This window comes from Lutra lutra, chromosome 9, assembly GCF_902655055.1.
Source record: "Lutra lutra chromosome 9, mLutLut1.2, whole genome shotgun sequence".
NCBI lineage: Eukaryota > Metazoa > Chordata > Mammalia > Carnivora > Mustelidae > Lutra > Lutra lutra.
The window spans coordinates 59,740,131-59,762,796 of record NC_062286.1 but is presented as its reverse complement, the minus strand read 5'-3'; the positions used below and the strand labels follow the sequence as shown (position 1 = coordinate 59,762,796).

Below are 22,666 nucleotides of genomic sequence, written 5' to 3'. Positions count from 1 at the left end.
GGGGAAGATCTCACACATTTAATCCCATTATTCTTAGTCTAGTCACCTCACTTTTACTATGTATTGTGCTTAGCATCTTCAAGTCCAGAAACCCTCTGGGTTGATGTTTCCAGAAAATAATGATCCTATCTCATTTGTTCTTTACATAAACTGCCTCTAGCTTTCCTGTTTTAGCCTGCATCTTAATCTCAGGCTAATCTCTATGCCTTCTCTCTAAACTCTTTTCACTCTCTAAACTATCTTTTCACTAAACTTTATTATCTTTCTACCTGGAATCCTACAACTTGCACTCATAGTGTCTTAGTTAGCACTCATAGTGTCTTAGTGATTTCATGTGTCTATATTCCTTGACCAGGTTACACTGGCAACTCAGCCCACATCTTACACTTCTTTAGTGCATCCCATAATGGTGGCACTCAATAAATACAGTGTGATAGGTTTTATATAAGTAATATGCTGCTTCTAATAGTTGTAACTTAAAGTCATGGTTTGTCAATTATTTTATGAGAAAACCAAACTGATTTTCAATGCAATTTGATGAAAGGAAAGATCAGGTAATGATGCTATTAATTCTACAACTGAGGAAATTATGATAAAATGAGTTCCAAAAATTCACAATTTATCTGTGATAGGCTTAGAAAATAATTTATATTTTTACATAGCATCTCAAGTAATTCATTATAAGAACCAAAAAAGAAAACTATCTTTTCTTGGCATTTTTTAAAAGATTTATTTATTTACCTTAAAGAGAGAAAGCATGAGCAGTGGGAGGGGCAGAGGAAGGGTGAGAGAGAGAATTCCCAAGTAAACTCCCCCCTGAGCACAGAGTCCAATGCAGGGCTCCATCCCAGAACCCTGAGATCATGACCCAAGATAAAACCAAGAATCAGCTGCTTAAATGAGCCACCCAGGCACCACTGGCATTTTAAAATTATACCTAGAAATGTGTAACTGTTATAGAAAGAAATCAGGGTATAGCTAACTATATCATATACTTTTGTAGCTGACTATCTATATACACGAGTCAAATAATTTAATCTAAAATCACCATAATTGAGGTTATATCTAACTTAATGATAACATTGCTTTTAAATAATTGCAGAATAACCTGTAAATATGAATGTGACTTGAAGCACAATAATTTAAAGAATTTAGAAATTCCACCATACTGGTATACAATTTAATAGTCTCCAATGGTGAAACTATTATTCCCTTTGTAAAATATTTATAAAATGAAGTTTGTAAAATGGTCTAAGAAATTCAAAGGGGAAATTATTAAACACTTTTTTTTTTTTTAAAGACTTTATTTATTTATTTGACAGAGATTACGAGTAGGCGGAGAGGCAGGCAGAGAGGAGGAAGCAGGCTCCCTGTCAAGCAGAGAGCCCGATGTGGGGCTCGATCCCAGGACCCTGGATCATGACCTGAGCCGAAGGCAGAGGCTTAACCTACTGAGCCACCCAGGTGCCCCTATTAAACACTTTCTTATAATAAAATGATTTTAGGAGAACAAAAAGAAGAGAGAAATATTTTGATAGCTAATGAGAATAAAACTCTAAATTACATCTCATACTTTCAATGCATTTCTCTATTCAAAGGGATAGTCTGAAAAACCAACTTTAAAAAACAATTTTCAGGGGCGCCTGGGTGGCTCAGTGGGTTAAGCCTCTGCCTTCGGCTCAGGTCATGGTCTCAGGGTCCTGGGATCGAGCCCCGCATCGGGCTCTCTGCTCAGCAGAGAGCCTGCTTCCCTTCCTCTCTCTCTCTGCCTACTTGTGATCTCTGTCTGTCAAATAACTAAATAAAATTTAAAAAAAAAAAAACAATTTTCATACAGGACATATGTACAAGTAAGTCCTGATTTATAAACTTTTGAATTTGCAAGTGAAGGGAATCATTCTTAAATGGTACAATCTGTAGGTCACTGGACCAACAACATGAACTAAGCGTTGACTATGATGACAAGCTATAAAATCCCATTATTCAACAGAGGGAAAAACCCAACCTCAAAATGTATCCTCTGAAATCCTTTATGTTTTTGTAGTTGCCCTGCTAATTGCTCAACAACTGGACCTTTTGAAGAAATAAGGATGCCTTAAAAAGAAGACAACCAAGATAAATTCTGTAAAGTCTTAAATTTGCCATTTTGGGGGGGGTAAAAGATTTACATTAGTTAAGGAGTGGCTATAACCAAAGACTGAGAATTCAACTATGTTAGCACCAAGGTACTGAGGAACTTTAATTTCGCTCCTTTTTTAAGACTATGTTGTGGTCAGTTATCATGTTAAATATATGGGGAAAACTACTAATAAAAATTTAAGCCTGTGTTATGTTTGGAGTCACCACACCTCACAAAAGGAGGACCCTTGAATAACTTGGGGAATACTTATTTTGAAACTAACAAAAGGTTAAGGGGATCCTTTTAAAAATATAGTTTGAGCACCACATTTTTGATTTACTGTAATATTAGAGATCCTTAAAATAATGCACATACACACATATTTTTAGAAGACTTAGCTTGCAGTCTTGTTTAGAAACTGAGGAAGTGGATAAATAATGTTAGGAGGTCTTTCAAAGGCCCTAAAGATGTGGGGACTAATCAGGATGGACAGTATGGAGGTCAATCTATCTTATTAAAATGTATAATCGACTCTCAATAGATGCTGAAAAAGCATTTGACAAAGTACAGCATCCTTTCGTGATCAAAACTCTTCAAAGTGTAGTGATAGAGGGCACATACCTCAATATTATCAAAGCCATCTATGAAAACCCACCACAAATACCATTCTCAATGGAGAAAAACTGAAAGCTTTTCCACTAAGGTCAGGAACACGGCAGGGATGTCCATTATCACCACTGCTATTCAACATAGTACTAGAAGTCCTAGCCTCAGCAATCAGGCAACAAAAAGAAATTAAAGGCATCCAAATCAGCAAAGAAGAAGTCAAACTATCACTCTTTGCAGATGATATGGTACTATATGTGGAAAACCCAAAAGACTCCACTCCAAAACTGCTAGAACTCATACAGGAATTCAGTAAAGTGTCAGGATATAAAATCAATGCACAGAAATCAGCTGCATTTCTTTACACCAACAACAAGACAGAACAAAGAGAAATCCAGGAGTCAATTCCATTTACCATTGCACCCAAAACCATAAGATACCTAGGAATAAACCTAACCAAAGAGGCAAAGAATCTATACTCAGAAAACTATAAAGTACTCATGAAAGAAATTGAGGAAGACACAAAGAAATGGAAAAATGTTCTGTGCTCCTGGATTGGAAGAACAAATATTGTGAAAATGTCTATGCTACCTAAAGCAAGCTACACATTTAATGCAATCCCTATTAAAATCCCATCCATTTTTTTCAAAGAAATGGAACAAATAATCCTAAAATTTATATGGAACCAGAAAAGAACTCGAATAGCCAAAGGAATATTGAAAAAGAAAGCCAAAGCGGGTGGCATCACAATTCTGGACTTCAAGCTCTATTACAAAGCTGTCATCATCAAGACAGTATGGTACTGACACAAAAACAGACACATAGATCAATGGAACAGAATAGAGGGCCCAGAAATAGACCCTCAACTCTATGGTCAACTACTCTTCGACAAAGCAGGAAAGAATGTCCATTGGAAAAAAGACAGCCTCTTCAATAAATGGTGTTGGGAAAACTGGACAGCCACATGCAGAAAAATGGAACTGGACCATTTCCTTACCCCACACACGAAAATAGACTTAAAATGGATAAAGGACCTCAATGTGAGAAAAGAATCCATCAAAATCCTTGAGGAGAACACAGGCAGCAACTTCTTTGATCTCAGCCACAGCAATTTCTTCCTAGGAACATCGCCAAAGGCAAGGGAAGCGAGGGCAAAAATGAACTATTGGGATTTCATCAAGATCAAAAGCTTTTTTACAGCAAAGGAAACAGTTAACAAAACCAAAAGACAACTGACAGAATGGGAGAAGATAGTTGCAAAGGACATATCAGATAAAGGGCTAGTATCCAAAATCTATAAAGAACTTATCAAACTCAACACCCAAAGAACAAAGAATCCAATCCAGAAATGGGCAGAGGACATGAACAGACATTTCTGCAAAGAAGACATCCAGATGGCCAACAGACACATGAAAAAATGCTCCACATCACTTGGCATGAGGGAAATACAAATCAAAACCACAATGAGATGATGGTGATTCACAGACCTGTACCCCTGGGGCTAATAATACATTATATGTTTATAAAAAAATTTAAAAATTAAAAAAAAAATAGCATCCCCCCAAAAATAAAAAAAAAATTATGTATATAAAATGTATCATCACATTAAGAATGTGTTGATACTAAAAGGTCTATTTTAGGAATAAGTTATCAACCTCAAAAATTAAGCACAAAATATGACAGAACATAAAAAAAGATAAATTTCATTGGAAATATTAAAAGTGACTCATTGTCACTACTACTAAGAAACCACTACTGTCAGTCTGGTATAAATTAGAGAAGTAATTTTATATATATATATATATATATATATATATATATATATATATATACACACACATATATATATATATATCCTATCATGAAAATTCCTTTTCTGCATTGAAGTAATTTAACAGTGAAGGACATCTTCCTCCTTATTCTCCCTACATACAAACACACACAAACTTGCTTAAAAATTAAAATGCAATAGCACCTATTTAAAAAGGATTGCTTAGGGGTGCCTGGGTGGCTCAGTCAGTTAAGCATCTGCCCTCAGCTCAGGTCATGATCTTGGGGTAATGGGATCAAGCCCTGTATCAGGCTCCCTGCTCACCGGGGACCCTGCTTCTCCCTCTCCCTCTGCCTCTTCTGCTGCTTGTGTGCTTTCTCTATGTCAAATAAAGAAAATCTTTCAAAAAAATCAAATTAAAAAAAAAAAGGATGGAATATTGGGATGCTTCACTGCATATTTTAAGATGCCTAACATGTTCTAACTTACCCTGTGCAATTGTTAGGGTGGAGGCCACGAGACAGACCTCTTACTATGGATAGTAGGCTTGCCCTCCAGTCAAATTATTTTGAGCCTGCTTTTAAGGTGAGTAATGGCATTGAGAAATACAATGAGTTATACTAAATTTAAAACTTTCTGGAGCATATTTTGTATTCGAGTTTTAAAGTTTGATTAAAACTTTAATGAAAACAAATTATGAATTTTCAAATAATCTCATCCTTTTGAATAGACTTCAAAGTCAAATTTAGAATGTATTATGCTGCTAATAATATTAATTCAGCCTTATAAACAGTCTGGAAAAAAATTATTTATGCCATTTGAGGAGTTAACTAGTTACCTTCAGGAGTAAAAGTAAGCTAGTTTAAACAAAAAATGAAGAAGAACTAGAGTTCATTAAAATGATAATCTATATTCAAATAGTCAATTAAGATATATTCATAATAACTACAAATTCAACATTACAGATTTATGGATAGAGCCAAAGGCCTAAACTTCAAACAAGAATAGTTAGACCTAAAATAAATCATATTATAAACAAGTAAGATTTTAAATTCATACAGGATATTCAATTCCATAAAACAGTTATAATTATTAGTTATACTGATATAACTTCAATTACATGTATGAGCAGAATACGACTAATGATTCTTCTAATCACAAGCAAATAAGATTTTTCTAGGCAACTAGAATTTATTAAGCCTAAAAACAAAGCTAAACCAACTGTCCATTATTTTCTGATCAATGGTTACTAATTATTATATCCTGAATCTAGACCCATTCAACATGTAGCTCATGTTGTCTAGGCCCTAACTGTGTTAACAGAACTTTCTGTGACGGAAATGTTCTTTATCTAACTGTCCATATGACAACATTTGGCTACTGAGCACTTAAAAAGTGGGTAGTACAACTGAGGAACTGAATTTTTAAATTTATTTAATTTTAATGAGTTTAAATTTATTTTTAAATAGCCACAGGTGACTGGTGGCTATCATATTAAATAGCACAACTTAGAGGATTCAAAAAAATAAGAGCAAATGTCTTGTTACATTAAGTCTAACTCTAGACCACTTGTTGATTTCCATAAGCATGGTGCTCATCAATGTTTACTAGAGTAATATGCCAAAACACCTTCTGTCCTGTGGCTTTATCTTCAGTCAAAAATATTATCAAATCTATGCCAGGGAACATCTAATACAACATTCAGGCAAATATAAACAAAAAAAAAACCATTTTTATTAGTGTTCATAGTGTCAGTACAACTAAACTAATTAATGAGGCAGCCTGGTGGCCTATGTCAATCTATATAATGTTACTTCTAGAATGACTAGAATTCAAACTATGAAATATCCACTCCTAAAAAGTATTTGTCCATTACCTATCAAAAACACAAGAATACCAAATACTGCATAGTTTTCAGTTCCACTGGTTAAACATTGCAAAAATATGTCAAACCATTTTACCTGACAGACATATTTGTTCTTCCATTTGCTCAGCACACAGTGACTGTTTTGCATCAATTCCTGAAGGAAACAGAAAAAGAGAGAGTGCAGTTGGCTATACACATTGTTGTTATCAGTTAGAGTGCTTCAGATTGGCAAGCACACGAAAAAAAAAAAAAAGAAAGAAAGAAAGATCAGCTTGCCACACAAAGATGCAACTGTTTTGAAACTCCTTACTAGACAAAAGCAAAGCTATCATCACCAGGAGAGTTGATCCTTTATGAAAATTAAAACTGTTGAAAGATGTTTTTAAAACAAATTTGTTTGTTGCCATTTTTGAAACTTTTGGAAAGATACCTCCAACTCCTTGAGTGAGTCTCGAAGTTTCTCTGGGCGTCTATTTTTGAGTGTCCACAGATAATCTCGTGCTGGCAAATGAAACATGTACTACAGTTAGTTAAACATGATTTAAAAAGGAAACTCTGCTTAGAAGTGTGCCTTAGGAGGATTAAAATAAAACACCTCCTTAATTGAGAGGAAGTGAGCTTCATTTCCATCATCAAATAACAGCCTTTTGAAAGGCTTTGTCATAGGAACAGGATTTTTACCACAAAACAATCTCAGTGATCATAATTTTATGATGACAACCAAGAGAGCTCAGAGAATCCCTGGGAAAGTTTCCCAGTCCTGTGAATCTGGTACCTAATTGTAAATGACCAACTCTTTACCAGAGAATGAACTTTCTCATACAAATCATTAGAAGTTCAATCCAAAAGAAATTCCAAATTCTGCAAATAACCCTCTCAGACCTGAAAATTCCTAAGAGTGAATGGATATACTGAGGAAAGAATAAAACACAAAATATCATGCACAGAATAAAAGTAAGCATCACCTATTAAAACTTTTTTATTTAAACTGAACCTCTTTAAAATGTACGCCACAATTCAATAATGATAAGCCTTTTTTGTTGTTTTAAATGCATTTAATTAAAAGAGAAAATTAGTTAGCAGAATCTCAATGTTAGCCTAAAACAAACTAAAAAGTTTTTTTTAAAAGAACAAATTATGGGCGCCTGGGTAGCTCAGTCGGTTAAGCAGCTGCCTTTGACTCAAGTCATCATCCCAGGGTCCTGGGATCAAGTCCTACATTGGGCTCCCTGCTCCGCGGAGAGCTTGCTTCTCCCTCTCCCTGCCGCTCTGCCTACTTGTGCTCTCTCTTTGTCAAATAAATAAATAAAATCTTTAAAAAAATAAAAGAAAAGAAATAAAAGAACAAAATGTTAAATTCATTATCATATCTATTTCATCCCCAAAATAAATTCACCTTTGAATTCTCCCAAATAATAATTCTAAAAATGAGTTGTATATACGTGTGTATGCTCTGTGCATACTCATTTAATACACAGTATGTACAGATATTTAAATTTAAATTTTACAGTAGAATTACTATAATCTTATTTCAGCAAATTAATATCATTCTATAAACACAATGTATGATGTACAGAGCATATGTGCAAAGTTTTAAATTTATATTGCAGTCACTAATACAGCATTGAAAAAAACTGTCAGCTTGCCCATTTAAAACAAGAGAATAAGACGGACTTTCAGCTCCACCTGTATTCCAAATAAAACTTAAATTACATTTAATTTCAAGTCATTAAAGCCATCTTTCATCATAGCCATATTATATATATTTATGTATCTGAGAACAGAAAAGACTAGAAAGAATAAAATGCTATACTAATCATTGCAAATTTTTTTTTACAAATTTTATTTTCTTAAAATGGGTAAAACATTTAAATTCTGATAACAAAATGTTATCAAAATTTAAATATGATACATTTGAGATTTTATTTATTTATTTGACAGACAGAGATCACAAGTAGGCAGAGAGGCAGGCAGAGAGAGAGAGGAAGAAGCAGGCTCCCCATGGAGCAGAGAGCCTGATGTGGGGTTTGATCCCAGGACCATGGGATCATGACCTGAGCCAAAGGCAGAGGCTTTAACCCACTGAGCCACCCAGGCGCCCTGATACGCTTATTTTAAATATATTAAATGATATAAATAAATATGGTTCGTTAAGAAAGTTTATGTTTACACAGGCATATAAATTATCAATACTGGATAGAGATTTCAATGGTCTAAATTAGAAATGCTTACCAAATATAATTGTCACTCATATGTTTATATACCTAAACAATGGGAATTTATAATTTTAAGAAATGTGGAAGGAGTAACATTTTCTATTTGTGCAGAAAGCTTAAAATATATTTTAAGACTGAATCTTCAGGAATATTAAAGTTCTAGTTTTATAATAATTACAAAAAAGTATAAAGTAAGCTTACATTCTGCCAGTTTCTGCTTTTCTGCTAAGTTACCATGCTCTGTCACTGATACTGTGGCAGGAGAAAGAAGGAAAGAAGAAAAAAAAGTGGAAATTATTTTAATTACTTTGTATTTTTAAATGCAAATATATAATGTACATCACGCACATTGTTGAGACTAATAAATTATGCTAAAATTTTAAAGGCAATTGGAAAAAATATGCCATAATGTGGGTTCATTTCATATAGGTATTGCCTAAATTTGTAGTAAAAAGGCTTGCATAGCACAACAGGTGGGCCAATATCCTAAGCTCACAGTCTCATCACATAGGGAAGACAACTGCACCCGAGTCCAGAACAGAAGCTGCTTAAGTCTGTCATCAGAACCATGAAGTTAGCCTATTAACCACCAAGCTAAGGACACAGGATGCCCACAAAAGCCCCACTTCAACAGAGACCAAACCAGGAAGTAACTAGCTAGAAAGACCTTTTGGCCCGTCATGAAACTTCTGGGATTAACAGGATTAATCAGATAAAGAAAATTGATCATTCACTCAGAAATGCCTATTTCAGATATCAGGTGAGGATCCGGGAGGCCAGCAACAGTGGGACCCACGCATTAACAATGCCCTCTACTGGGACACTGATAGATAAACATGAATAGACTGTCCAGTTATCAGTTGGATCAGAAGTAAAATGACAATTTTCATGTCCTTCCATGGCATTTTCTCAATTTTACTCTATTTTATATAGAACAGATATCAACCTCAGTATTTTTCTAAAGAATGGAAATGAGTTTTTTTTAATTTTAGAATTTACTTAAGCTCAAAAAAAGAGTTTTTAATGGTCAGTACTATATAGTTCAGAATATTTCATTTATAAAAATTAGTTGAGTAGAACAGATGCTTTACCTGGTGGGTCTTTCTTATCATAATACTGATAGATCCCTATGTCTCTATCTATGGAAAAGAAGAAATAAAATTAGATTATGGTAAAAAGTTCTGGAGAATAAGAAGCCAAACCATATTATACAGCAGGACTGGGGTTACAGGGTGGGTAGGAAAAGAGAGAAACAATCTTTTTATGTTACTAGAAATAAATAAGTTCAAAAGTATCTGGACATGAGTTCATGTCCAGATTTTAGGGATATGCAGGAATGGACTGTATATCAATCTAATTTAAAAAGATTTACACAAAACCAGAAGGGCATGAGGAAAAGAGTAGTAAGATTAACTGAAATCAAGGAAGACCAACTTTTCTTTTCACACTTCCTCTGATATTTTTCACAGGGTGCTATCAAAAAGAACTGCTTCTATGCAATGCCAAATGAAATTAGAGGATGGAAAAAAATTGCCCTAACTGTTGGATTCTGAGCTATTGCTTTCTTTTCTCCAGGTTAGTTTGAATCTAGTATGGTGCTTGGGGGAAATATCCAGGAGAGAAAGAGAAAAGTCGAGGAAAGTATGGTTAAGTTATCTGAAGTTTGCTTAGACTCAAAAATCTTCCAAACCCGTTCTAATTCAGGTGCTCTCTCAGGGATACAAAAGCAAAGCAAGGCTTCCTAGATGTTGACAGTGATTTAACCAAGAACTCTGTCCTTCAACTGAATTACAGGAAAACCAAATAATTTTGTCCATTTTATTCCTATCTGTGAATAGTGAAATTTTTTTTTCCTTTAAGTAACAGTTGTTTCCCTCCATGCAAAATAATTCTAGTTACTAACAAAAGGATCCAACTGTTTCTAAAGAAGTGGAAGCAGTACAGGCTGCCCCCTAGTGACTAACTGTTCCAAACTTTCTCAAACTGAAACATGAAACTTCCCCCCAAAAATGTATTACAGCTACGATTTTTATTTTTATTTTTTAAAGATTTATTTATTTAAGTAATCTCTATATCCACCATGGGGCTCAAACTCACAATCCCAAAATCAAATGTCACATACTCTACCAACTGAGCCAGCCAGGCACCCCATATAATTAACTTTTTAAATAGAGTTTTTCAAAACAGTCAATCCCGTGTACTTATTAAAGCTCCATTCTATTCATCATGACACTAATTGGGACATATAACTTTTTTTTTAGATTTTATTTTTAAGTAATTTCTACATCCAATTTGGGACTCAAATTTACAATCCTGAGATCAAGAATCACATGTTCTACCAACTGAGCCAGCCAGGCACCCCAGAACATATAACTTTTAAGAATACAGTTTATTTCTATTAGATAGATTGAAAATATCTAATAAGGGAAAGGGAAAGGTCATAAGTAGGACTCCTAAGATACTGATAATACTTTATTATATGATGATTTTATGGTGTGTTATTCTCTGACAGTTTAAAACATGCCCTTATGATCTTTATACTTTGCAATACATATGCTTACTTCAATAAAAAGGTTTTTTTTTTAAATCTAAGAACCATAAGCATTATAAACACAAGCAATATTCTTTAGTGTAATTCTTCATCATTAGATGCAGCCAAATATTAACAACTCTAGAACAGAACTATGAAGACCATAAAGGGGCCTGAGTTCTTTTTTTTTTTTTAAGTTTTTAAATTTATTTAAGTAATCTTTACATCCAGTGTGGGGCTCAAACCTACCACCCCAAGATTAAGAGTCACAAGCTCTACTGACTGAGCCATTCAGGTACCCCTCATACTTCTTTTTTTTTTTTTTTTTTTTTTTGATTTTATTTATTTATTTGACAGAGAGAGAGATCACAAGTAGGCAGAGAGGCAGGCGGGGTGGGGGAGAGCAGTCTCCCTGCTGAGCAGAGAGCCAGACGCGGGGCTCAATCCCAGGACCCTGAGATCATGACCTGAGCTGAAGGCAGAGGCTTAACCCACTGAGCCACCCAAGTGCCCCACCTCATACTTCTTTTTAAAAAATGTTTGCATTGATACCTTTTTGAGCTTTCTAGAAAAATATCACTAATTATGATATTACCAGTGTCTTTGCGGATATAAAAAGATGGCTATTTTTGGCTTTTGATCTTTTTAAAATTATCTAATTCAAAAATGTGCAGGGTTTTAAAAAATTCTGATATACTGCTCAAGTCTTTCAACATAAGCAACACTGCCACACTGTGTATCTTCTATCCATCAATACCTTCTCCTTAGAGATAACTATCTGCAATTATGAGTTGTTTCTTCTGTATATTCCTCCATATTTATAAATAGTTTTCTCAATTTATTATTTCTTGATTCTTCAGTTGTAGATATTATCTATAGCCTATCCACTATGGAAATTGAGAATTCAGTTATCTTTTACCACTGTGTACCCCTCTCTACCTATAGACGCTTAACTTCAACTTCTCCAAATCTTCCCAATATAATTAGGGCACAATTTTTGGTTAAGTCAGTGCTTACAATATTAATGAATACATAAATACTCACAACCGAACCATGGAGAAGGTACACTATAATTGCATTTCCTTTTTTTAAACAACTTCCCTGATGTTAAAAATTGCCTTTTCATTTGCTTTAAAAAAAAGAAAATGTTAACACAGTGCCTGGGTGGCTCAGTCAGTTAAGCATCTGCCTTTGGCCCAGGTCATGATCCCAGGATCCAGGGATCGAGTCCCACATCGGGCTCCCTGCTCAGTGGGGAGTCTGATTCTCCCTCTCCCCTCTCCCCCCAGCTCATGGTCACACTCTCTCTCAAATAAGTAAATAAAATATTTTTTAAGAATGTTAACACTTACTAATCTCCAATATACTCTGACATATATCAGTGACCAATCTGTATAATTTTTTTCATTGGTAAATCTCCAATATACCCTGACATATATCAGTGACCAATCAGTATAATTTTTTTCATTGGTAATATCTCCCCCTAGAGCCTCATGATCCTGTACTATTCTGGACCACCTAACTTCTAGGTTTGATGCACAGACAATGCCTATTTTCTTGACTAGACAAGTGTGTCTTCTGTCCTGATTTAATTCCCTTCTTTGGCAAGACACATATGCTCTGGTAGTTTAATGAGAAAAGGAACTAGTTTCCTGTGTCATAAACAGAACTATTATGAACATTTTGGTACATGTCTCCTGGTACACAAGTGTTGGGGCTTTTGTTAAAGTATATAGCCAGGAGTGAAATTACTGGTCAATACATGACATACAGCTTCAACTACACTGGTTTCCTAAACTGGTTGGACCAATTTATACTTTAACTAGTAGTGAAATAAGCTGAATTTCTCCCTGTGTGTTTTTTTTTCCTCTTCTATTTTCGGAGAGAATTTTTTTTTTTTTTTTAGTATAAAAATTTTTTCTGCTATTTTCAATTTCCAAGAGGTCAGAATAACTCTCCAGTTTTCTGAAACTTCTGTATTTTGTTTCTTGCTCTTAATATTTAAAAATGAGGCACTAGAAAGCTGATTAGAAGCTCTGTGTACACGAATGGGGTTTGCCAACCGGCGGGCTTCAACTCATCAGCCAGGGACCAGGGTGCTTCACTGGAGGACTCCTCAAATATCAATGTCTACAGGGCTTCTCTCTGGGATCATGCAGTTGCTCCAGGCCCTCAAACTCCCTATTTCTTGGAAAGTATACAACTGGCTGTGATACATTTCAAAATCAAGTGGGATTAAGAGGAACTCACCCATTAGTATGTAGGTTTTCACTTCATTACTGTTTTCACTTCTGAACCTTTCCCCTGTCTTCTTTTCCTGGGGCTGATGTTTCCAAGTCTAGAGCCTCTCTAATTAAATACTTCCCCATGTATGAGAGGTATCTCACTACTTCTTAAACAAACTTTCAAGTCCCTTTGTTGTCACCCTCATGCTGAATCCCCATCCTTCTGCAGTATCTGGCTTCTCAAACTTAGCTTTCTACAATTTTGAGACACAAAGTGGCTGTCTTTGGAATTCTTTTCTGTAGACATTTGATACTCAGATTTTGAAGGTTTGCTAATTCCTCCATCCCTTCCATCTTCCAAAAATTGCCCAATTGCAATAGTCTCCTCTCCTCTCCTCTCTTAGTCCTTGTGGATTCATGACTTCTTTATTTTAATTCACTTACTCTCTCATTTGAGAAGAATTTGGGGAGAAAGCAAATGTGTGTTAAATCTACCTTGTTTAACTGGATTCTATCCTTAGCACATTTTGGGCAAAGTAAACTTAGTAAAATTATAATTACATTTGCAAGGCAAACCATCTTCTTAGTAATGATGCTAAAGGCATATAAATAAAACTCTCCTCCTAACTATTAGAGTTGTTTTGGATAATCCAAGAGGAGAAGATTTTTTAAAACCTATTTCTTAGCAATACATACTTTATGCTATAAAACTAATAAACATCATTAAAATATAATTACACTACTCCTGTCCCCAAAAATGTGAAATGAAAAAACATGAACATAATTGTACATCTTAGCTGTATGTTTGATATATTATCTTAATATCAAGTAGAAATACCATTACCATTAGCTAGCTAGCCTACAAATATTTATTAATATAAATGAGTTGTTATGAGCACTTCCAGGAAAAAAAATGAACATGTATTTTATCTTAAAAAGAAACAAACATTAGGCCAATAAAATTAATTTTCACAACATAAAATCTAACTCAAGTTGAAAAAATAACTTATTCAGAGTAACTAAAAAGAATTATTTTTCATTAGCCAATTTTTTCATTAAGTAAAAGAAAATTATGCAACTCTAGCTAGAGAGTCTAGGCTCTAACCTTTGCTAGTACTTACTTATAATGTTATAACTTATATTTGAAAAATACTAAAATTAACCCAGAGCTCATTTACCTCCAATGTGTAAGGTATTCTTCAAAGACCACAGGTGCAGTTCAGTCAAGCAGAAAGACATCTGATGGCAGAAGAAATCTCTGTCCTGTTTAAAAAATAGTTAAAAAGAGATGACAATTATCTTCTATTGTCAATAAAACCAAGATCTCCTAGAAAAATAACAGAATCATTTGACACTACTCATATTTGAGATATGGGGTCCATTAGAATAAACATATTTTAACATATCCTTGGTTAACTATCCAGAAATAAACTCTAGAAAAAAGAAAAATACATTCTTCCTAAATGTACTATGCCATTTCACTGAGAAACATGGTAAGAATTTATGTATTTGAATTTTAAGTAAGTTGTTTGATTTCTAAGGCTCTGAGTATATTTAAAATTATTTAGTATTTAAGCATTTTTAAAATATTTTAAGAAAAGGAAACATCTGTTAAGTAATTAATACATAGAAACACATTTTGTGGTGTATTTTTAATATACAAAGCACATATTTATGATCTCCCACATACAAACAAGCTAATTAAAGTGGAATTTGTAAGGTAAATGGTATATAGTTACTATTATAAGAAACACTTACTTACAGGTAAACAGTGTAAAACCACATTAGGATTCAGATTAGTTTGTTAATCTGCATGTCATGATAGATCCAGAAATTCTACTCTAAATACATTTTTAAAAAAATACAAGATAACAAAAACAGTACATAGAATATTTCCTCTCAGTTTTAATATCAGAGGCTAGGGATGGATATTACTGATACTTTTTCATGAAGTAGTATTTCATTCATTTGGACTACTGGAGAAAGGCCAATATGAATCAGAAAAAAATGTCAACATTTTACAAATATTTGAAAGAAATTTATATAGCTTCCAAATGTTTGCTTAGAAATACATACAGTACTATACTATAGGAATAGTTCACTATATATCAGAAATACATAAACTATTGATATCTTCTTTACGGAGATCATAAAAGAATTGCTCTTACCAATAAATTTCTGAATAACAAAGAAAGCTTGAAAAACATTTTATTACATCTTTAGACAGAGGAAAAAGCCCCCAGCTTCTTCAACATTAGGAGTGACAAAAATATTTCTCACACTATTCATATGGGTGATAACCCAAAATAATTTTAGACATAGTACAAACTTCTTTTGTCCTTCCTTCACCTTTACATTTGATGTCAGTGTATTTACAATAATCAAAAAACAGATGCATGTTCAATAACAAGATGCAGTGTGCCAATATTGAAATGGCAGAGTGAACAAGGTGGCACCATGAAAAAAGGGACAAGCCTGCCTAGAAATGTGGGGCTCTGAGAAAGCTACAGAGTTGTGAAATGTTAGCAGAACCTCAAAGACACACAGGATTTCACCAGTTAAATGATGATAAAGAAAATGATGATGATGACAACAGGCAACATTTGCTAAATACCGACCTCATTACAAGCATTGTTCTAAACATTTTATACGTATTAACTCATTTAATCCTCAGAGCTACCCTCTGAAGTAGTACCATCACTACTCCTATAATGAGGAAACTGAGGCACTAAGAAGCCACCTGGCCAGCAGGTAGTTGAGGCAGGCTTTGAATATAAGCAGACTGGCTTCAGAATCTGTGCTTAAAACCAGAGCACACTCTGGTACTGGGCTATCTAGAGGTGTGAGAGGGAGAACAAGTAGCAGTGTGAGTAAAAGGATGGCATATCCCAGGCATGGTGGTAGATTAAAATGCATGGTAGAAAATGGAAAAATGAAGCTGAAAAGGGTGACAAGGAAACAGGCTATAAAAATAACAGAGATATTTGGATTGATCCTAGTTCACTCTCTTCCTTGAACTCAAGCGCCTTTAAAGGTTGGAGATAAAACAAAGGACTCATCAGTCTCCAAATCTATCCAACTGTCACCAGAGGAGACTGCCACTGTATACAGTTAGGGGGCAGAAGAGCTAGTGGACCTCTTTACTATGAAAGAGGATGAAGTTCCTTATCAGCAGACAGTAGAGAAAAAGTGATATTCAGCTCATTACAAGTTTTTCAATTCAACTGGGCATTATCTCAGAGTTGTCTCCTTTGGAGTGACTCTAACGATGCTACTATATTCAAAATATTCCCAAAGCCATAGTCTTTGGAATTACTTTCAGTTAGTTTTACGAGGCTTATTTCAGGATTATTACTTTAGGGTTACACTTTTTTTAAAACCAAAATACTTACCATATTAGAATATGTAAACAGCACCCTTCTCATTTGGATGGGTGAGGCCGGGAATGTTTGTTTAAAGAAACATTTAATAAATTAAATAAGTATTTATTTGCAATTTAGTAAGCTTAATGTATAGATTCTAGACTCAAACTGCCTGGTTTCTTACTCTAACTTCTCAATTTGCTAGCCAACTTGGACAACTGACATAATTTCTCTAAGTTCCCCCAGATATAAAATGGGTATAATAAAGTACCTACCTCAGGACTACTGTGAGGACACTTTTATTCAATTAATTTATTGTTACCATTGTTGTTGCTGCTACTGCTATTACTCAATATGTCTAACATTATGCATATTTATATGGAAAAAAACACAAGAAGTGTATTACAATCTTTCACACTGGATAGTAATTTCACAAGGTGAAATGAAAGAAGAATAAGTACAAAGTACAATAGGGGTTTTATGAAGGAAAACATCTATTTGTGGACGAGTTTTTACACAAGAGAAAATATTTGAATCAGGACATGCAAATGGATTAATATTTCCCTGGGAGCAGAGAGAAACTATGATGAAACAGGAGCATATTTCCTCTGATATAAAGCAACAGAAGTCACAACTTTTAGGCTACACTAGAAAATAAAAACTTACATTCTTCAATTTAGTGTCTACTCAGACACCAATAATTAGAATTTATGACAACGTGGGCAAAGACAAGGTTGAAGTTTAGCTGTTAGTAGCTAAATAAAAAAGTCTTATTATGCAAATTAAATATGAAAAAAATTTTATAGCTAAAGCCAAAAGGGCCATACCTTTACTTATATATCAAAAGCAGTCTGCACTTGAAACTGTTTTTTCGTTTAAGTTAATTCAATAATAAATAATTTGTCAACTTTCCCATGATAACAGAAGTGGAGAGTAAAGAATAATTCTCCTTGTAATCTATATTTGCTATTTTTTTAAAAGATTTTATTTATTTACTTGTCAGAGAGAAAGAAGAGAGAGGGAGAGAGCACAAGCAGGAGGCAGGCATGGCAGGCAAGAGGAGGAACAGGCTCCCACTGAGCAAGGAGCCCTATATAGGACTCGATTCCAGGACCTGGGGATCATGATCAGAGACAAAAGCAGATGCTTAACCTACTGAGCCACCTAACATTCTCCACATTGGCTATTTCTAAGAAGGAGGAATGCTTTTAACCTGAAAACCAAGAGATCCACCGCCCATATTTTTACTAAGTCTAAAAGTCCTAAAGTACTCAGAAATAACAGAGTTTAGGGGAGAACAAGCAAAATGAGGTCCATGGAGAGCTTCAAATGTCAAATGCAAAGGCCATGACCCTTTATATTTGGACATAAAGAGAAATCCTGACAACAGTACATGTTTGAGTCTATGATCTGGACTTGTCTTCCAGCTCAGCACCAAGGGTTCATGTCTAGTCTCAATGGGGTACAAAGACTGCGAAAAATGCCCTATTTCTCAAAATCCTCTGATATACAAACAATACTGCTCCAGTTTCCCACTAAAAAATACAGGACAGGGGCACCTGGATGGCTCAATCAGTTAAGCGTCTGCCTTCAGCTTAGGTCATGATCCCAGGTCCTGGGATGGTGCCCTGCATTGTTGCATTGGGCTCCCAGCTCAGCAGGAAGCCTGCTTCTCCCTCTCCCTCTGCTTGTGCTCTCTTGCTCTCTACCAAATAAGTAAATAAAATCTTTAATTAAAAAAAAAAATACAGGTCAAAAGGGGGAGAGAGACATTTTGCTTTCTAAAGGACCTCTTTGTGGCCCCCTTAGGGGACACTTGGTATAAGGGTAATGAAGTGGCTGCAGGGGATGATACCCAGCAGAAAGCAAGCAGGACTGGCAGCCCTTTAGATTAACATGCTCAGCAAGAGTGGTGGTATCCAGACAAAATGAAGCTATACTCAGCAAAAGTAGACATGGTGGCCAAGGAGTAGTATCAGCAATGATCAGTTGATGGAGCAAGCCTAGCAAGTAGTAGGTGAGGCAAGTGAGAAGAAAATAGCCCATGTCCATTAGTAAATGACTGTATTTGTTTATAAGCACATGTGACAATTCCTGTAGAGTCCCCCAAAATATATATATAATTAAGGAGGAGGCTTTGCAGGAATCGTTCTATAGCAGGAGGGCCAAAGATCGTCAAATGAGGGTTATTCATCCTTCTTTTCCCCGGAACTTTAAATATCTACCAGTAAGACCATATAAAACTGAAGAGAATTAATAGAGTAAATAAAACAACTTTATAAAAACCTATAATAAAACTAGATGGGCACAGTGAGAGGAGAACAAGTCAATATCCCTCCTAGTCTTCAAGATATTTTGCCATCTTTACACTGTGCAGGTTTTTTTTTTTTTTTAAGGATGCAAACCTTTAAATTTTCCATCTTACTCAAGAATGCCACCAGTGAAAAAGAATGCTTATTATCTCCTTGTTTGAAAAATTTGCCTGGAGTAAGTAGTCAAGACTGAGCTTGTATTATTCAAATATTGTATTAGTACATAAATAATTGTTTTGAAGGAGGGAAGAAAAGAATTTCAGAAGAATGCTGGATTCTGCATTGTGGGATCAAGGTGTGAGCAGTAAATTGGCTGCTGTGAATGAACAGAGAGCCTAAAAAACTTAGCTGAGAAATGCTGCCCTACTCAGTACCCTTATGCATTTCTTTGAGAATAAAACCCATTGCATGATTTAGAACTAGAACAAAAGTAGCCATTTAAGGGGAAATATGAAAGAATGAACGAATGAATAAAAAATATAGCAAAGAATTAGCCAAATAAAAAGAACTACAGAAGGAAAAACCTAAGCACCAAGAAAATGCCCATATTTATTATTTTAAAATAACTCTTAAACTTTCACAATTTTCTGTTTACTTTAATTTTGTAAGGTAGTTGGTGACAGTCCCAGATGTCTTAGAAGGCCATTCTGAATCTAAACTTCCAGTCTCCATGAGAGAATAAGAAGCATGATTTAAATTCATCTTTACCTAAATCTGGATGATTGTTCTATAGGGGGAGAATCAATGATAGCCCAAATTTTGAGGCCAGAAATGAGAGGATCCTAGAAGACCTTCTTTTACCTACATTTTTTAAAAGTTTAAAGCCTTCCCTCCAAAACAGGTTACATTATAAAAAACTACTATTTATTTGCCTTAAGAATAATTGTTACTATAGACTAAATTTTAAGGAAGTAACATGCAAAATAAAAACAGTTGTGCTAAGATGTTATAACCTGTTTTGCTTTTGATAATTTTCTTTTGAAATATAAAAATATGGGCATCTGGGTAGCTCAGTTGGTTGGGCGACTGCCTTCGGCTCAGGTCATGATCCTGGAGTCCGGCAATTGAGTCCCACATCCGGCTCCCTCCTCAGCAGGGAGTCTGCTTCTCCCTCTGACCCTTCCCATTCTCGTGCTCTCTCTCTCTCTCAAATAAATAAATAAAATCTTAAAAAAATAAAAACATAAAAACTATGTTTTAGAGGTACAGATTTCTTGCCACTAAACAAAGCTGCAGAGTATTTGTCTTCCACGTTTTTTTTTTCTTTTTTAAGATTTTATTTATTTATTTGACAGAGAGATAGATCACAAGTAGGCAGAGAGGCAGGCAGAGTGTGAGGGGGAAACAGGCTCCCCACTGAGCAGAGAGCCTGATGTGGGGCTTGATCCCAGGACCCTGAGACCATGACCTGAACCAAAGGCAGAGGCTCAACCCATTGAACCACCCAGGTGCCTCTCTTTCATGCTTTTTTAAGTCAGCTATTTTGACTGCTTTGGGAAGGAGGGCAAATAAAAACCCTAATGTAAAATATGATGGGAAAGGGAATAATTAACAAACAGAAGACACTACGGTGGTTTAACAAAGATAAATGATATTGGGTACCAACAAGACATTGAAAATAAATGTGTATCAGCACAACACCTCAGAGAGCCTAAGGGAATTTTCCTTGGGCATAAACTTAGAGCGTATACTTGCTGCTTATTACCAATAGACTTTCTGAGGAATATCTATTCACCAATTCAAAATGTACAAAAATAAAGACAACTAAATAGCATAAATTAAAGATAAACTTTTAGTTTAATTATATTAAGTGTTTTAGTCATCAATAGGTAATTTTCAATTACATAAAATACGGTGTATTCCCCCATAATCTCATCAATGCCACCGACACAGAATTACATTAATATCTGTTAAGCATAGGCATGAACATAATCAATGTCACATTATCAGAAACTAAGGATTTAAAAAAATATTTTGAAATATCCAACACTAAACCAAACAATTAAGAAATGATAAAATTTATGTAAAAAGACAGAGGAGTCTCAAATAAAAAGACCTCAAGCTTGGATTGAACCCACAGCAAAAAAAAAAAAAAAAAAAGACTAGAGTGTTAAAAACACTGGGTCATTAACACCTCAGAGAGTCTTATGACATTAATTATATTATCAATTAAATTATATTAATTAAATATTACCAATATTTTGAGCACCTTAGGTGTACGACATTTTACTGTGAGTCCCAGATATGAAGATTTACAAAGTAGGGTCTCTACTATCAGACAGCTATAGTCCAGTGAAACAGATAAAATAACCACAAAATCAGTATGAGGTTTGTGGTAAGTGCTAATTTAGCAACAAAGGGCCAGGGGTGCTCAGTAGATGTTCTAGTTCGATAATAAAGAAATGTTCTTATAAAGTAGAAGGGCATTTGAGGATTATTAGATATTGAGAGAGGGTGAGAGGAAAATGAGGGAATAATATACAAAAGCATAAGTTGCAAGGCTTATTTGAGAAATAATAAGCAATTGGTTTGGTGCACAAATAGAAGAGAGAAATCAGGGTCTGAATGCCAGACTCAGCTGTCAGGACTTTACATCTGCTGGAAAGCTAATGAGGAAGAATGGCAAGTTTTTGATCTGGTAAGGGATTTTAGAAAAAGTAACCAACAATGGTTGGTTGGATGATTAACTGGTAGGTGGGAATATTGGAGGAATGGAGGAATAGGATACAAGTGACCTGTTCAAAAAGCAACACAGTAACAGGTAACACTAATATTCAGTAACAAGAACATGAAATGGGATGGTAGCAACTAGGAAAGTAAATTAAAAAAAAAAAACAAACAGATTCAAGTCATCTTTTGAAGAAAGAATGACTTTTTGAAGTCTTTTTGAAGAAAGAATCAACAGCATATGGGGACTAATGAATTGTAGAAGTGAGAAAGAAGGAAGAATCTGGAGTAACCACCAAGGAATGAGAACCTAGGTTACTGCTCAGATAGTGACCCTTGACTTGAACATGGCTCCACTGAGCAGGCATGTCTCTATTACATGTGCCAGGTTCTAAAAGGGTACCAGTATATTCTGCTCACAACTGCCTTAACCACTCAACCCACACACCTCAATCCTCCCAGCCACTGACCTTGTTACTTGGTCTCCTATTTTTACCTTCCCCTTGTCCCTCAGTTTTTTCCTCTGGCTCTTCCTCTTCCTTATACTGTGATTCAGCTTCTTCACTCTGGTGAAGGACTCACAACTATCATTTTTCTTAGCCACACCCAGTTTACAAGAACCCCTTACACAGACTTCTTCCCACCTGGTTTATTCTAGTTTCAAAAACAGGAGTTGGAATAAAACATATATAGAAACAGGTTGGTCTAGAAAAGGAGCAAGTCTTGCCAATGTAGGTTAGCTGAATTTTTAACACAGTGGAAATTTAAGGTATAAAAGTAGATACGGGTAGAAATGTCTAGCTGGTAGCTAGAAGTAAAGAAAAGGGGACTAAACTGTACAAAAACTATTTTGGGATTTTCTGAATAGAAAGTTAAAAACCACTGAATAAAATCCCAAAAGAAAAATAAAATCAGTATAGATATTTTGGTAATCTCCAACAGGAAAACAATGAAAAAGAGATTAGGACAGTATAGTGTTAAAAAAAAAAAC

The 22,666-nt window shown here is 34.9% G+C and overlaps 1 protein-coding gene across 1 annotated transcript in view; it reads right to left on the bottom strand.

The window, feature by feature from the left end:
• WDPCP (WD repeat containing planar cell polarity effector) overlaps window positions 1-16,768 on the bottom strand; it is a 347,887-nt gene extending 331,119 nt beyond the window's left edge. The window contains 6 exon segments of the mRNA XM_047744384.1: window positions 6,458-6,517; window positions 6,794-6,864; window positions 8,781-8,831; window positions 9,671-9,718; window positions 14,513-14,597; window positions 16,727-16,768. Of these exon segments, the coding sequence (XP_047600340.1) occupies window positions 6,458-6,517; window positions 6,794-6,864; window positions 8,781-8,831; window positions 9,671-9,718; window positions 14,513-14,597; window positions 16,727-16,759 (348 nt within the window). The 5' untranslated portion in view covers window positions 16,760-16,768.
• Window positions 16,769-22,666: the final 5,898 nt, after the last annotated feature.